Source organism: Leuciscus leuciscus (assembly GCF_965113295.1).
Source record: "Leuciscus leuciscus genome assembly, chromosome: 17".
Taxonomy (NCBI): Eukaryota; Metazoa; Chordata; class Actinopteri; order Cypriniformes; family Leuciscidae; genus Leuciscus; species Leuciscus leuciscus.
This window is the reverse complement of record NC_138741.1, coordinates 3,976,785-3,995,398: the sequence shown is the minus strand read 5'-3', so window position 1 is coordinate 3,995,398 and position 18,614 is coordinate 3,976,785. Positions and strand designations below refer to the sequence as shown.

At 35.9% G+C, this 18,614-nt stretch overlaps 1 protein-coding gene across 3 annotated transcripts in view; it reads left to right on the top strand.

Annotated features, from left to right (window-relative positions):
- The window catches only part of plcb1 (phospholipase C beta 1), an 83,939-nt gene that overhangs the window by 32,333 nt on the left and 32,992 nt on the right, over nt 1-18,614 (top strand). For all 3 annotated transcript variants that reach the window (XR_014199323.1, XM_082143724.1, XM_082143725.1), the window contains exons 4-9: nt 8,035-8,175; nt 9,249-9,328; nt 11,609-11,662; nt 11,744-11,819; nt 12,593-12,693; nt 13,795-13,961. Coding sequence is in view for 2 of the 3 variants with exons in the window: in XM_082143724.1 (XP_081999850.1) it covers nt 8,035-8,175; nt 9,249-9,328; nt 11,609-11,662; nt 11,744-11,819; nt 12,593-12,693; nt 13,795-13,961 (619 nt within the window). In the remaining variant the exon portion in view is untranslated. The remainder of the gene's footprint in view (nt 1-8,034; nt 8,176-9,248; nt 9,329-11,608; nt 11,663-11,743; nt 11,820-12,592; nt 12,694-13,794; nt 13,962-18,614) is intronic.

Genomic DNA, 18,614 nt, shown 5'->3' with positions numbered 1-18,614 from the left:
CAAGACTACAATGGAGGCGTTTCAGGGAGTTCAGGAACACTGACACTGGTATAGAGAATAACTGGAGCTTGTTCATGATCAAACAGCAACATTATACACTAAAGAAAGATCTCACTCATTAATGTTTTTATTTATTCATGATTTATTTATTTAGTCACACTGACACAGATGACTTTCTGTGAAGCTGCTCCGAAACGATTGTTAAAAGCGCCATACAAATAATAAATGTAGGCTACTAACACACCACGCTTGTTTAAATTGCTTATCAGCGGCATGAAGAGGCTGGACTCGACGTCACGGTGAATCTCATTGTCCGTGAGGTCGTTCACGTGTCTTTGGTGGTTGAAAGAGATCCAGCGAGCACAAAGCTGATGATTGTGGTCAGAGCAGATGCACCGTGGCCCTTTACTTTGATACGACGTGGTTTGGTTAAATCCGGCTCCCGAAGGCAGTGAGGTCTTGATGCATGTTGCCATAGAAACTCTTGTGGAAAGGCTCCCTGTATGTGACCAAAGCCAAAGGCAGCGGAGCTAATGAGGTTGAGAAAGGGCATCCAACATGGCGCGGAGGACAAGGTGACAACAATGACACGGCTCTGGAGCGGGAGACCGGGAACCGGCTCGCCTGCGGGCTCATCCACGCTGACTCATCTCATTTAAAACCTCCTCCTTCACAGCTCCGCCATCATTATAATGAATATGCATTTTTCAGAGCATTCTTTCCAGGCCTAAAGGGAGACAGACTACAGGGACCGTGATTATCACAGGTGTAGGTGGACTGAGTGTGTCTGGAGCCATTGTTAATGGTGTTTGCTTGGGAAAGCATCAATGTTACTATTCAGGGATTTGAACAAACCCAGTAACCTTAGGATTTCAGTTCAGCAGATTTGGGGGGGGGGACGGATCTAATTATGATTTTCCTGTTAAATATTGTGATTTTAAAATGCTTTTTGCCCCTAAAATGAAAATAATATAGATATTATTATATGTTTTTTAAACGAAACAAAAAATTAAAATTTCAGATGCAAAAAACCTCTCAAGTCCGTCTTACATTTTTCTTTTATATAAGCATTTTTATGTTATTAATTTGACTCTTGTCTTGAGATTTTTGAAAATAAGGCATTTCAGTAACTGACTAATAATCTTTTCAATGCCATTGAAGTGAAATTACTGAACCTAAACATATGAGCTTGATTTAAAAAAAAACAGCTCTTTTTTTTTTTTTTTGCATCTGAAGTCTTCAAATATCACCATTGTAAATTTTAACTGAAAAATTAAAAATAAAACAAAACTGCTCTGAGGATCATCTCATGCTGCTTACATGTAGATACATTATTTTCCTGATAAAAATTGTGATTTAAAATGCAGTTTTTTTTTTTGTTGCTGTTGTGAAAATTTGGCCCCAAATTTTGTGATTATAAATCAATATGACTAAATTAAAATAATAATAATAATAATAATTATCATTATTATTATATTACTGTTATTAAATCAAGCTTTATATTATACTATACAATATTATACAATACAGATTGTTCAAAGCAACTTGACATTAATAAACAGGAAAATAAAAGTATTAACTTTTTTTTGCCAGCTTCCACCAATGTTTTTGATCATTTTCACAATAATTTCATGGTCCCCAGAATATTTTGTTGTATGAATATCTGAACATGCAATATCAAAAGAAAGAAAGAACATCTTTACTTAAAAAAAAAAAAAAAAAAAAAAACTTGAATATGGGTAAGTTTCATAAAAAAGCAACATTTTAAACAAAAAGCGGAGAAAATCACGTTTATGCCAAACTAAATGTTGCATAAGCAATGCTCATATCGCTTGTTTCTGCTTCTTCTTCTGTGTTTTGATCAGGAGATTCTGTACTCTTTCAGAAGATGTGTAATAACATTACAGTATAACAGGGAAAACTGGGAAAGCTGGAAAAGTCCGTCATTTGCAGGGAAAGAGTTGATGTTGTAAGGTTCACTGTATCATGAGCTGTACACGTGTAAAAGGACACAATGCTGCGCTTCACTCTGAAAAACACAGCGCATATATTCACTTATTAAATCCCAGCTTTTGTGATTTTGTAATGGTACTAAGCCATATCGCAACTTCACTTTAATTGTGATTAATCATGCAGCCCTAATTAGCAGACAATAAAATCCTACTTGACGAGAAAACACTCTTTCGGATTTGGCTGTTAGTAAGTGACCACCATAACAACCACCCAGATCCTCATAACAACACCTTAGCAACCATCCTAAAACTACTTGCCAACCACCCACAGTAGCAACCGTAACGAGCAGGGCCAAGCACCACTTATTTTCATATTATTCTTTTAAAGAGCATGTTTAAATTATGCTGCCGAAAGCAATTAACTCGCTCTTGATTTTTCACTGTGATGATCAACGATGAATTGTTTTATCACAGCGCTGAATTCCATCAGACAAATAGAAAATGTAGAGGTCTCTCATTACAAAAGAGCGTGTGCACGTCTGCATGTGTCAGTGTGCTGGAGTGCTGTAATATATGCAGGTGTGCAGATAAATCTAAATCCAATTTATTTTCCTCTCAACAGGACCTTTCATTCTGCCCAGGCGTCCTGCAGAGAATATAAAACGCAGATTTGCATGAAACATGCACACGTGAGAGAGTTTACAGAGATAATAATGCCTGTGTTCATGATGCATAAGGTGATGAGAATATTTCTGCGCACTAAACCAAAAATGTTAAAAATACTACACGCCAAAATGCAAAAGAATGCAGAAAAATTAAATGCAATGGAAATAATCATGCAACAAGTCGGCTATTTACAGGCTTGATCTTTCCTTAGAGCCAGACTCTCACACATCTGTCCAGTTCACACAGAACTCCCCTTTTAAAGATTCAATTTAATATTCAATAACTGCATGTATTATTCATGTGCTATTCAGAGCCCATGTCTGCAGTACACACAGAGTCTTTCACTAATGAACCTGTGTCGTCTGTCATGCTGTCGGAGGAAACTGCTTTAAATAAAAGTGTAACGGTAGTCTGGCTGTAAGGGCCCCGGGGCCCGAACCCAATCATGAGTCATGAGGGTTACAGGAAGATCCTGTCTGAAACAAAGCCAAGAGGTGTCTCTTCCACAGACCGTAATAAAGATGGACTTTTCCACTTCCTTTTGTTGTTGAAAAATGGAAACGGTCATTGCTGATGAAATCATTCGGAACATTTTATAGCATCGAATAACTAACTAAAACCTGGAAAAACTTCCTAAATTGACAGAAACCATCTTTGGAAAAAAATATTCGATTTTTTTTGTTTCTCTAGTGTCACATTCGATGTGACGGACATGGCGGGTTTTTTTTTACCTATACTGCTTCCAGCCACCAGGGGGCGATCAATGTTTTGGCTTCATTTTTGAGGATGTGTGCGGCACACTCGTTCTCCTCACTGCGGTCACATACAGTACAGGTCAAAAGTTTGGAAACATTACTATTGTTAATGTTTTTGAAAGAAGTTTCTTCTGCTCATCAAGCCTGCATTTATTTGATCAAAAATACAGAAAAAAAATTAATAATATTGTGATATATTATTACAATTTAAAATAATTGGTTTTCAATTTATTATACTTTAAATGATCATTTATTTCTGTGATGCAAAGCTGAATTTTCAGGATCATTACCCCAGTCTATCACATGATCCTTTAGAAATCATTCTAATATGATGATTCATTATCAAAGTTGGAAACAGTTCTGCTGCTTAATATTTTTTCATTACCTGTGATACTTTTTTAGGATACTTTGATGAATAAAAAGTAAAAAAAAAAAAAAAAAAAAAAAGAAGCACATTTTTTAAAAATAGAAATATTTTGTAACAACAATATACACTACTGGTCAGTAATTTTTTTCTTTCTTTTTTTGAAATAAATCAATACTTTTATTCAGCAAGGATGTGTTAAATTGATCACAAGTGATAGTAAAGAAGATTTATATTATTAGAAAATATTTTTTTATTTTGAATAAATGCAGTTCTTTTTAACCTTTTATTCATCAAATATATTAGGCAGCAGAACTGTGTCCAACACTCATAATAAATCAGAATATTAGAATGATTTCTAAAGGATCATGTGATAGACTGGAGTAATGATCCTGAAAATTCAGCTTTGCATCACAGAAATAAATTATTTTTTAAAGTATATTCAAATAGAAAACTATTATTTTAAGTTGTAATAATATTTCACAATATTACTGGTTTTTTTTCTGTATTTTTGATCAAATAAACGCAGCCTTGATAAGCTTTAGAGACTTCTTTCAAAAATATAAAAAAATCGTAATGTTTCCAAACTTTTGACCTGTACTGTATGTGAAAGCTTTATTGGAAGCTTTACATGTGCACAGAAAAGTATTGCATTAAAATTGTGTTATTATTAAAGAATATTGTTCTTTTTTCACGTGCAAAAAGTCGTCACCACAGCGCTAGGTTGTGGTGAATGGTTGCCAGTAGGGCTGCACGACTCATTGAAATAAAACTGGAATTGCCTTATGGCTTAATGTGATTATCAAATCGGATAGGCTGTGATAATGATATTAATATATGCGCTGCGTGTTTCAGGTTGAAGCATGACACTGTGTTCATTTACAAGGCAAGTTTATTTATATTGCACATTTCATACACAATGGTAATTCAAAGTTATTAAAACAATCAAAATAAATAAGAATAATTAAAACAGTTTAGAATAAAAAGGAAATAAAATACAGAGTCTCAGAGCGGCTCGATTCAGTGAACGCTTCTCATTATGAGCTTCACCTGCTATAAAGAGCTGTTTCTGCTGACTGAACCCATACAGATTCGAGTAACACTTTACAATAATGCATTAACTAATGTTAATTCACTTTGGTATACATTGGTTTATATAGGTTGCCTCAGGGATGTTAAATCATATTTTTGACTTGAATAAAATCAGTTATTATGGATGTTATTTTTTTTTTTTAAGTGTACTTGTAAAGAGCAGCTCTTATTAACAAAAGAGAAGCTTTAAGAATAATACAATTTAAAAATAAAAGTTTGATGGTTTAACATTTGAAGATGAAGAAATTAAGACAGCCATACATTTTAGCATTGTAACTTTACAGTTAAATTAGTATTGTATTATTTTTCTTGTATTATTGTTTTTATTTTACAGTGACATTTTTATGCATTTGACACACGCTTATATCCAAAGCGACTTACATTGCATTTCAAGCTATACTCATGTACATTCTTATCAGTTCTTGCTTTCCCTGGGAATCGAACCCATGACCTTGGCGTTGCAAGCGCCAACGCTCTTCTGTTTGAGCCATTTAATAATATTTATTATAATTGTATAGTCATATTGATATATAATATATACACCCAAAAATGAAAATATTGTCATCATTTACTCACCCTTATGTTGTTTCAAACCTGCATGACTTTTCTTTGCTCCGGCTCTATTTTGTGTGGTCCTTCATTGACAGGCTTCATTCAGTTCTTTGGTACGTTTTTATTAACATCTGGACAAGCGGCCTTAAAGGAACAGCTCACTTAAAAATGAAAATTCTGTCATCCTTTACTCACCCTCAAGTTGTTCCAAACCTGTATGAGTTTCTGTCTTCTGTTGAACACAAAAGAAGATATTTTGAAGAATGTTGGTAACCAGACAGTTGATGGACCCCATAGTAGGAAAAAAAATACTATGTCAATGTGTGCCGTCATTACCAACATTATATTATTTTGTGTTCAACAGAAGACAGAAACTCATACAGGTTTGAAACAACTCGAGGGAATGTAAATGATGACAGATTTTTCCATTTTTATGTGAACTATCCCTTTACGTTGGATTCTTTGATATACTCTGTGTTGAGTGTGAAAGTCTATTCAGTGTTTGCACATCGTTTCGACTGAATGCGACTGAATCAAATATTTACGAGCATCATTTAGCGATGCATCTAAATGCTAGTTTGGAGCGAAACATTGGTGGCGCCATTCAATCATTCGCTCCCTCAAGTGGCAAGACGACAATTCAAAATGTAATATTACTCATTGAACCATCTTTGAAATTACCAAAGCCCTCCGTGAGCACTGATGGGTTTAGACTCTTTAATGGCTTCGGTTTCCTCTGGGGTGTGTTATTGTAGGTTTATTGTTTTTTGTGAGTCACAGCCGAAATTGATAAAACATTAGATTTTTCTTGATGGAAAACCGTCGGGTGTCTTTTTCCATTTGTTCTCGGGGAAGTGCTCCTGTGCTCATGGGATTTGCTGCTTGTGCGCAGTTTCTCGTTCAAACATCCACACACACGTTTGGCAGCGAGTGTTTTTATGCTGGATTATATTTGTTGAAGCATTGGTTCTGCTGTGGCACGGATGGCACTCGCTCATCAGCGCTTGATTGGAGAGTCACTGCTTTGGCTTGTAATTACTGACAGCTGAGAGGCCACACACACACACACACACACACACACACACACACACACACCTGTTGCACAGCTGCATGTGCGCGCGCAGACACACACTTGTTGGACGACGCTTCAGATGAAATATCAGCTCCAAAACTAGAGACATGCTCCCTACCTGAGCAACACTCCAGGCATCAGAGCTACAGACGCGAGGGCTTTTTTGGCATAACATCAGGTCCACATTGCAGCTTGTTCTTGCCAACAAACGCCCACTTGGACAGGAACAGAGCATCTGATCTGCATGCAAAGCAACCAGACACTGTTTTATTTTTACATTTCACATTTATAGGAAATTATATTCCTGTGTGAGCATATGCATTTCATCAAGTTTATTTGCATAACACTTTTCCACTATACATATTGTTCCAATGGAGCTTTACAGAAAATGCTTGTTTTTCAGAGGCACAATTTTGGAAGTGTTCTGTGCACTTTTGTTTTCGCCACGGAATAAAACAACTAAAAAAGGTTAATTGCAACTTTTTAGCTCGCAATTCTGACGTTTTTCTCTCAAAGCAGATTTTTTTTTCTCACAATTCTTAGAAAAAAGTAATTATGAGATACAGGTCAAGTCACCTTTATTTATATAGCGCTTTTTACAATACAGATTGTTTCAAATCAGCTTTACTGTGATAACAGGGAAATAATGCAACAAAGTTTGTTTCGGCTGAATAGAATATCGCGAGATATAATGTTTTTGAAAGTGTATACCTAGCAATTTTTTTTTACTTTCCCAGAATTGTGAGTAAAAAAAGTATTTATACTGTACCTCTCAATTTTGAGTTTATAACTCGCAATTTTGACATTTGAGAATTGTGAGATAAAAAGTCACAATTACGTTTTACTTTTTTTTATTCCCTGGCAGAAACAAGCTTTCATAGTATTCTGTAATCAGCCAGAGATAAGTGTGTCAAGGTAATGTCCAAATGGCAGTAATATACAGCTATAATACAATACATGTTATGTGGAAGTTAAAGTCACGTATTCAGTTAAGCAGACACAATCTTCAAACCAAGAACGATAACTATAACGATAACGATATTAGATATATTGATATTGTTCTGTTTATTACAAGTGCACTGCAGTTTTGTCATCTGCCACTTTAAATGCTCGAGTTCTTTAAAGCAGGGTGGATTCTGATTGGCTGTCAATGGATTCCCTGTGCTTCTATCTTTATAGTTGTGGTGTGAACTCTGTTATTCTTTAATACCTTGAACTATATAGTTATCGTCCTTGGTATGATCAGGCCTTGATTATAATAATGATTACTATTGTGGATAATATTTTTAAATTTTTCTATGTAGAGCCAGAGTTGAAGGTCTAAATCCAAACTGAATCCAGTTTTAACTTATAAATGTCATTTTTGGGTTCCGGTTTCTAAATGTGAATGTGTTTGAGTCCTGAAGTGAAACCAGCGGATGTGTTGAATGTTCTTCCATCATCAGCAGGTGTTCAGCAGTTTTTATCGTACGGATAAAGCGCTCGTGGGAAACGCTTGTGGGCGAGATCAGCCGTAAAGAGGCTTACTGGCTTACTTGAGATGTTTTATGGCAGCGAAGCTTCATTATTGTTTTCCCTCAGGAAGCAAAGCTCCGGGAGCTCCTGGATGTGGGCAATCTGGTGGGACGGATAGAGAACCGGATGCTAACGGTGGTGACGGGACCCGACATGGTCAATATCCAGTACCTGAACTTCATGGCCTTCCAAGAAGACGTCGCCAAGGTGTTTTCATCAGCATCAGAACATCTGATCACATAAGTAGCGCATGCAGGGCTTGACATAACACCAGCCGCGGGTGTATTTCAGTGGTGGTGTGTAACAGTCACTCCTACCACACACTTTATACTTTTATATATACATTTTTAAATTGTAGTCTTTTAAAAAGGCAATCCAAAATAATAAACTAAGTGCAATAGTGTTGTAAAAAATATAGATTTCCCGATACAGGTCGATACTGAAATAACTGAAATGCTTCCAATATTCATTTCCCACAGAACTGATTCATAAAAAAAAAAAAAAAATATATATATATATATATATATATATATATATATATATATATATATATAGGCTATATATATAAAAAAAGATTCACAATACCAGCGACTCTTTCTCTCTAATCTCTCCGACAGCGAGTGACACACAAACCCGCCTCTTCTCACTCACTCACTCACTCACTCACTCACTCACTCACTCACTCGTTTCATTTGCTCCGGATGAATATTGTTGCTGTTACAGGTTGTACATTTCAGTATTGCGCATAATTTGACTCATTCCTGCAGATTCTGTGCTCAAACACCCAAAGTGCGGCACATAAAGCCGCCTCTCAGTACTAAATTAAGTTCTTTTCCGCCGCTTATTGCACTTAAACAGTCAAATACACACACTGGAGTGTATTCACGTAATTCATGTAAACACAGTTATGTTTTAAGTGAAGGTAAACATTTGAGAAAGTAAATGCATGTGTAACAGTGTAATGGATTGGTGCGTCAGGTCTTAAAGGGACAGCAGCCTAATATTCCTGCAGCCAAATTATGAGATAATATTAAAAATATCTATATAGCAGTTTTTCCCCATTGTATCATTGTCAAAGTTGTGGCCAGTGAAAATGCGGAGTGGCTCGTAACTTTGGAAAACCACTCCAGTGTCTGGAGAGCAAAAGTCAAGCCCTGAGAGCATGATATATATTTCTGTCGGTGAGATATTTGTGCAGCATTAATTTCTGTCAGGATACTTGACCTGAATAGTTTGGAATGAAAATGGCGTGTTTTGTTTGTGCTTTGTCATTGATAAAGGAGTGGGCAGATGAGCTGTTTAGTCTGGCGTCTAACCTACTCGCTCAGAACATGGGCAGAGAGTCCTGTCTGGAGAAAGCGTGAGTACCTGCAGAACATTCGTGAAATTCATGAAATTAATTCATTATAGGTTTAAAAGAGAGATCATGTGATATATGTGTGAGCGGTTCTTGATGGATGGACCATCGTGGACCTTCACCTGTTCAGATCAAGAACGACTCACACATATATTACATGATTTCTCTTTTAAACCCATAATGAATTAATTTCATGAATAGTTTTTGAAATGTATAGTTAACATGAACTAATAATGAACTGCACTTCTACACAATTTAATTATCTTATTGTTTATTTCAACATTTACTAATGCATTGTTAAAATCAAAAGTTGTATTTGTTAATATCAGTAAATGCACTGTGAACTAATATGAACAAACAATGAATGACTATTTTTATTAACTAACATTAACAAAGATTAAATACAATAACAAATGTATTGCTCATGGTTAGTTCATGTTAATATACATTACATAATGTTAACAAATTAGACCTTATTGTAGTATTATCGAAAAACAATACATGCATTTATTATTTTTTTGTCTATTTATTTATTTGTTTATACAATTATTTTTATATTTGATCTTTTTCATTATGTATTTATCTTTTATCTATTTATGTTTTTTATTTGTCAGTTTGTTTATCTTAATATCTTTTATCTTATTGTCTATTTATCTGTCTATTTATCTGTTTATCCCTCCATCCATTCATCCTTCCATCCCTCCCTCCTTCTATCTATAAATCCATCCATCCATCTCCTGCCTTCATTCATCCATCCCCTTCCTCCCTCCCTCCCTTCATCCTTCCATCCTTCCCTCCCTCCATCCATACATCCCCTCCCTTCATCCATCCATCCCCTCCCTTCATCCACCCCTCCTTCCATCCCCTCCATCCATCCATTCATCCCCTCCCTTCATCCATTCCTCCATCCATCCATCTATCAATTCATCCCCTCCCTTCATCCATCCATCCATCCATCCATCCATCCATCCATCCATCCATCCATCCATCCCCTCCCTTCATCCATCCATCCATCCATCCATCCCTCTCTCCCTCTATCTATCCATCCATCTCTCCATTCATTCATCCTCCCCCATCCATCCATCACCTCCCTCCCTTCATCCTTCCCTCCCTCCATCCATACATCACCTCCCTCCCTTCATCCTTCCATCCTTCCCTCCCTCCATCATACATCCCCTCCCTCCCTTCATCCATCCATCATCCATCCATCCCCTCCCTTCATCCACACCTCTTTTCTTTCCCTCCATCCATCCATCCATCCATCCATCCATCCATCCATTCATCCCCTCACTTCATCCATTCCTCCATCCATCCCTCCATCCATCCATCTATCAATCCATCCATCCATCCATCCATCCATCCATCCATCCATCCATCCATTCATCCCCTCACTTCATCCATTCCTCCATCCATCCCTCCATCCATCCATCTATCAATCCATCCCCTCCCTTCATCCATCCATCCATCTCTCCTTCTATCTATCCATCCATCTCTCCATTCATTCATCCTCCCCATCCATCCATCCATCCATCCATCCATCCCCTCCCTCCCTTCATCCATCCATCATCCATCCATCCATCCCCTCCCTTCATCCACACCTCTTTTCTTTCCATCCATCCATCCATCCATCCATTCATCCCCTCCCTTCATCCATCCCTCCATCCATCCATCTATCAATCATCCCCTCCCTTCATCCATCCATCCATCCCTCCTTCTATCTATCCATCCATCTCTCCATTCATTCATCCTCCCCATCCATCCATCCATCCATCACCTCCCTCCCTTCATCCTTCCATCCTTCCCTCCCTCCATCCATACATCCCCTCCCTCCCTTCATCCATCCATTATCCATCCATCCCCTCCCTTCATCCACCCCTCCTTCCATCCACTTATCCATCCATCCCCTCCCTTCATCCATCCATCCATCCATACATTCATCCCCTCCCTTCATCCATTCCTCCATCCATCCATCCATCCATCCATCAATCCCCTCCCTCCCTTCATCCATCCCTCCCTCCCTCCCTCCCTCTATCTATCCATCCATCTCTCCATTCATCCTCCCTCCCTCCATCCATCCATCCATCCATCCATCCAATAATAATGTACAAGTGATGAATGGGATCTTTAAATGATCTGACATTCTGGTGAAAAACCTTTACATTGCATTAGTTCAGTATCCAGTTCATCAATAGTAAGATATGGAGACATGAGTCCAAACAATGGCATCGTTCCCAGAGAATGACTGATGTAACTTTTCAATGAAATGGTTGTGTTTCTCCCCAGCTTCACGAGACTTAAGCTGCAGCCCAACCAAGAGGGTCGTGTCCCAGTGAAGAAGTAAGACACCGACCGTTTCCACCCGATAAACCAGAACACCACCAGATTCAATCATCCTAACGTTTCCCTCTCGTTCTGCAGCATATTCCGCATTTTCTCCACTGACCGGAAGCGTGTGGAAACGGCACTGGAGAGCTGTAATCTTCCGTCAGGCCGGGTGAGCATATGTTGGGTTAATCGCTCCAGAAAGCCACTGGCAGAGAGGAAGCCAGTGAGGGATTTACCAGAAAACCTGCGGTTTCAGATTGAAGCACGTCGTCTTTCTAAACGCCTGACAAATGACATCTTACCTTTTCATTCCCAGCAACAAGGGGAGTCAATTTGTTTGCCTTGTCGTTTTAACGGCAAATATAAAGGTTGAGCGGCGGACACAGGGAGATTTTCAAAATCCATAATGTTAAAAGGCCTCGGGAGACTCGCGAGGGAAAAAAGTGTGCAGCTAATGAGAAATCATCATGGGTTTACTCTCGCTGCCCTCCTCCTCTGACTCACTCACGTTCGCATCCTTTCATGCGTTTCTCTTTTTTTGTTTGCTGCTTTATATTTTGACCAACAAAGCATTCATCAGCCTCGGGCGCCGGCGTGGCCTTCCAGACTCAGTGTTTCGGATGTTTCCTGCGGGAGATGAATGTCTAACAGCGTGTGCATGGCATTGACTGATGTCCGTTATTGGGTTTGTCGTAACAAACCAATTGATTCGGACTAGATGCTTCTCTTAGGATGGAATGAACTAATTAATATGGAGGCCAGCTTAAGTAGACTATATTTGTTTTTATTAATATGACAGCACATTTTATTAAAAGCTGGTTTGGCTCTTCTATTTTAGGTGATTAATTGTTTCGACTCATGGTTAAAGACTCTGTCTGGACTTAATGGATGTTGTGTAATAAATATATGAATAAGTATTTCATTATGTGATTGTCTCTGCAGAATGACTCCATCCCGTTGGAGGATTTGACCCCTGACATTTACAAAGTGTTCATCAATCATCTCTGCCCGCGATCTGAGATCAACCAGATATTTGCTGATCTGTAAGTCTTTATGAAGCTTTAGCTAATGATGCCTTCAATAAAATACAAAAAGATGTATTTGTTTGTTTATTTATTGGTTTTTCTGTTTATTTATTTATTCAGTCGTACATTTGTTTTTATACATTGTTTTTATTTGTCGTCTTTTCTGTTTTTATCTATTTAATCTGTTTCTTATTTATTTATTGGTTTATCTTTTTTCTAATTTATTTTATTTATTTGTTTATGCATTGTTTTTATTTAGCCATTTTATCAATTATGTTTTTTTTTCATTTTGATCTATTTTTATTTAATTTTTAATTTTTTAGGATTTTTATTTATTTATTTATTTTGTATATGTTATTTTTATTTATCTGTTTTTTATATATTTATTTAATGTTTTCTTTCTTTCTTTCTTTCTTTCTTTATACTCCTATCTTTATTATTTTTTTATTTATCTGTTTTTCAATTTTTTCAGTTAATTTATTTATTATGTTTTATCTTTTTATTTATTTATTAAACTGTTTTTATTTATTTATACATTTATTTTATATACATTTTTTTATTTACCGTTTTAAGTTTTATCTATTTATTTAATTTATCTGTTTTTATCTTTATTTTTTCTATTTGTTTAATAATTTTTATACACTTTTTTATTTATTATTTTTCTGTTTTTAACTTTTTTATTTGTTTGTTTATTTATTTAGTTTAGTTTCATTTATCTTTTTCTAATTTTATCTATATTTATTTCTTATATTTAAGTGTTTTATCTATTTTATGTATGTATTTTTATCTGTTTTTATATATTTATACATTTATTTTCTTATACATTCTTTTTATTTATCATTTTTATCATAATTTTTTTATTAATTATGTATAGCTAATGATGCCTTCAGGTCATGCTGGAATGATTAGTATGAGACGAGCGCATGAGCGCATGTTACAATTAAAAAAAAATCATAATGAAAGATAATTGGCGTTGATCATAACCGAGACATTAAAAACAAAAACAACCCTCCTGAAAGTCATTGTGTAATTTGCACACTGGGATGTTTCTGCTCCTCTTATTGTTATGATTCTGTGTGTCACGATCTCTCACACACATCTCTCGCCGTCTCTGTCCAGTGGAGCGAAGAGCAGAAACTTCCTCACCATGGATGAGCTGACTGACTTCATCAACAACAAGCAGCGAGACCCTCGCCTGAACGAGATCCTGTACCCGCCGCTGAAGCCGGAGCAAACCCAGATGCTCATGGAGAAGTTTGAGCCCAACCCAGGAATGATTCAGAAAGGTCTGTCTGAGACTAATGCCATCATGTAATCGCCATCACCTCGTTCCAAACTCTAAAGGAGAACACTGATGAAGTTTATCACATTGAGTTTATAGTAGGGCTGAACGATTTGGGGGAAAAACATTTTATTTTAAGGTGATGTAGTTACATATTATTACATGTACTTACTATAGTAATCACAGTAAATTATAACTACAGCAACTAACCCTAATCCAAACACTAACCGTAACTCTATAGTAAGTGGGCCTACATGTTGTTAATTAATATATTATACATATAGTGCAATGCAACTATGTAACCTTAAAATAAAATGTCACCAAAAAATCGAATTATCTACTATAAATCTAATTAAAATGTGATTATATAAAAAGAGCTCCAAGTAAGTTTGCAAAGCTTGTATGAAGCTTTACCCTAATCATTTTTTTATTAAATAAAATATTTGTAAAAATGTATTAATAAATATGTATTATAAAATAAATAAAAAGGAAAATATTATTATTGTTATAATGTATAATTTCAGTGTAAAATAAAAACAAGAATTTAATAATTATTATTATTATTTTACAAAGCAACTGTAAAATTACAAAAAGAAAAATTGTATTTAAAAAAAAAAAAACATATGTAAAGAGCTCCAAGTTTGCTGTAATTGTGTGTTGGGTTGCACAATTTGGAGAAAAATAAATCATAATGTGATTATATGTCAATATGACTAAAACCAACAACAAAAATTATAATAATAATAATAATAATATTATTATTATTATTTATTATTATTATTATTATTAATAATAATAAATATAAAATTACAAAATAAGGAATATATTAATATTGTCCTAATACTATTTCACTGTAAAATAATTAATAATAGTTTTATATTACAATTCACATTTCACCTAGCGCTTTTCACAATACATATTGTTGTAGTAGAAAAAAAAAAACAATACAACTGTAAAATTACAATAATAATATTTTCTCCTTTGTTGGCTACAGGTATAAATGCTTCTCTTAACTGATGTAGTAAATGAACACAGTGCCGCGCTCCACTCCAAAACCGATATATTTATTCAATTAAATCGCACTGAGCCGCATCTCAGATGATTTCATTTAGATTCATCATTCATAACACCATAACAGAAGTTCATATGACTCATTCGCTATCCTAAATCCTCTGAAGTCACATGACGCATTCTGTGAGAAAAAGACCCAAATGTAGTCATTATTCACTGAAAATCTTCCTTTATTTTGGGAGTGAACTTTGCCGTCAGTAAATGTTTTAATCAGGATCAGGTTTCCTCAGTATCCCATCATCCCCGGCGATCAGTCGAGAATTAGCTCAGTTTATGTATCGATCGCTGATAGACAGCTGGAGTGTAATTGATTATCTCTGATGATTCTGTGGGAGGTTTCGGCCCTGCGTTCCCATGAGGTTTGATGAGGGCTTTCTAACAGAACGCCGTCAGTTCCTGTCATCATACTAATATGAAATATAATCCCTCATTAGTTTTTCCACCCAACTTGTTGATTGACAGCCACATTAAACAGTGTTTTTCAGTGTTGTCTGTCACTTCAAACAGCGAATACCTCGGGATTTAACCCGGAGCGCTGGAAAAGAGACACCTTATAAATCCCGTCAGTTTTTAATGCCTGATACACTCACATCAGGAAGCGTTAGGAGGCCTAAAAACAGTTACAACTTTACTTTTTGTCATTAAAATGTTTAGTAATCAGGCCTGAAACATTATAGCAACAACCAAATATAAAAATGTACATTTTCATCAGATATTCTCAGTCATTCATCTCTTTGTTTACGTCTTTTCCCTCCTCTGGAGATTTGCTTTTTGTCAGCGAATCAGCACACGGGCTCATGAATATTAATTAAACAATCTCACATTTTTAATGATCTGTTTCAGTCGAGTTATTGTCTGTATAAGGCAACTGTAAATTCACTGATTTAATATGCTTATTAATTAGTTTTAGTATATTATGCATGTAATTAGTATATAAATATACTAATTCATATACTAAAACTAATGTACTAATTAATGCTAAACTCAAATGAATAGCTAGTTATTAAAAATTGTGTATTTTTTGTATGCTTATATTTTGTAAATCTCTCATTTATAAAGATCTGTTTCAATTTAGATGTTGCCTTAGATGTAAATTCACTCATTTAATATGCTAATTAATACGCATATTATTTGCACATTTATTATTTATATTAGGATAAGTATTAATGCTATCAAATCGATCAATCGCGATTAATCGCACCTAACATAAAAGTTTGTGTTTATATAGTGTGTGTGTGTGTGTGTGATATATATAATATATTATATTACATAAACGCAAACCTTAATTTTAGATGTGATTAATCGCGATTAATCGATTTGACAGCCTCAATAAGTATATTGTATAATAAGTATATCAATACACTGATTAATGTACTAATACAAATAATTCATATACATATTCATTCTAAACTGAAAAGTATAATTAATACAATTTCCAAACTTTTTTGTGCAGGATGTATTTATGTAACTCATAGGGATCTGTCTGTCAGTCTGGATGTTGCCTATGTAGGAGGTAGACAGCAAAGAAGTGCACTTGAGTTTTTGAGTTTTCTTATATTTATTCCATTGGAAAGAAAACAAAACCTCCATCCCGTTCTCCACTTTTCATTACCATAGCAACAATAACTCCCGAGATGCAGTCGCGCCGGTTTATTTATATCTGTGCGAGCACAAGGCTCCACGGGCGAACTGGAGCTCGGGTCCGTGACAGGAGATTGATCAGCCGGTGATGGCGATAGATGAGGATGATCATGAGGCTCTTTAGCTCGCGGTTCTGCCACGACACGCCGCTGTCATACAGATTACGACTCTATTTTCTCAGTGTAATCTCACAGACAGGCGGCGGACAGTCCAACGCCCACGCCGGACACACGAGACGCTGATATTTGCATAGTATTGATTGTGGATTTGGAAGAACGACGGGGTTGTAAACGGGGGAATGGTCTGCGGTGGCAGGATTACATTGTGTCCGAGAGACGTTCGTCGTTCGATAGAAAATCATGCTTCTTTTCTTTAAAAAAAAAGGTTTGCTGGTCTTAGCTGTTTCATCTGGGACCAGTTGCATAAACCATCATCTATACATATGAAATAATGATCAGATAAATCTGGTGTTTTGAAATGGAGCTTAGAAAGAAAGAAAATCTTTAAAAAAAAGTGTGCATATGTTTTGTTGAGCATCATATTTGAAACATCAGGCTTTTATGGCTCATATTGTTTAATATAGTGAGAATATGGAGGGGAAAACTGCTCAAATGTATTTTTTAGCAAAAAATATGAATGCTGATATTTATTTGAACCAAAAGTGAGATGAAATTCTGATGCTTGTAATGTAAATCAATGAGATCTTTATTACAGTGTAACAGATACTAACATAAAATGCATATAAATATCAGGCATCACTCTATATCTGTCAATAATGTCTTAGTAAGATGATATTTAAATGCTTAGTTTTATGATCAAATCTCTGTAGTTTTAAAACATAATGCAATGCGATACAGTTATGATTGAGAGATGAACAAATAAACCTTCCTCAAAAGCCTGATGATCATATTTGAGACTCACATTAGAACATGATTTTACTATAAAATTATATATGAATAATCATGTAAACCGAAGCTGCTTCATACTTAATGAAATACATACATTTCATACATTTACTTAATAAAAATCTGATTTTTTTTTTTTTTTTTTTACAATAAAAAGACTTGGGGATTTGTACAATTACACTAAAAGACTTTTTTTTACTTTGCTAAAAAAAGCATAATCTCGAGTCAATCAACCAGATTTTTTTTTAAAGTCACTTGCATAAAATCTTCTTTTGGCACATTTGGAGAATGAAAAGTTAGACAGATTTTCCACTAGCGAACTGATTTTTGCTCAACTCTTAACATAACAGCGTCTAGTCTTCCAGCCTGACCAATCCAGTGTAAATACCCTCTCTAAAATCTCGAAACTAGACATCTCGGCGAGCAGAAAAGCACCTTAGGATGCAGGACCGTGACAACAGATGCAATTCACATTCTTATCTCGTTCCTGTTCGTTCGTTCTCCATTTAACTCGACAAGACAATTGCAGAAGTTCAGCAGTGTGCGGTAATTGTAGTCTTTAGAAAGCGCTCGACTCCCCTTTGGAGACAGCGAAGGTGGTTCGTGTTATTTCGGTGTGCAAATCAAAGGTTGTTTGCTTTGGAGTGACAGATCCCGATCACGATCCCGAACAGTGTCTTCCAGCCGGGAAAAAAGGGCCACGGTTAATTACCTTTGGAGCTCTGCAAAGAATGAGCTTAATGAATGTAAACTGCTGATGAGAATTAGTCTCAGAGGACGCTCGTCCCCCCAGTGCCTTCTCTCCGAGCTCGAGCGCTGTTCAGGGAACACTGATCTTCCGGCTCCACTTTAATTTGAAGTCTGTTTGCAGTTGCAGTGCTAATTTACTCGATGAGACAAGTTGTTAGTTTAGGTGCGAAAGAGAGGGATAATTTTCCGAGGTGAAAGAGCCTCTGTTGCTCGCAGATGAAGGTGAACAGAACACAATGCCGTCTTTATTTAGTCACTTTGGTGCCATAATGATCCCGCCGGAAAACTAC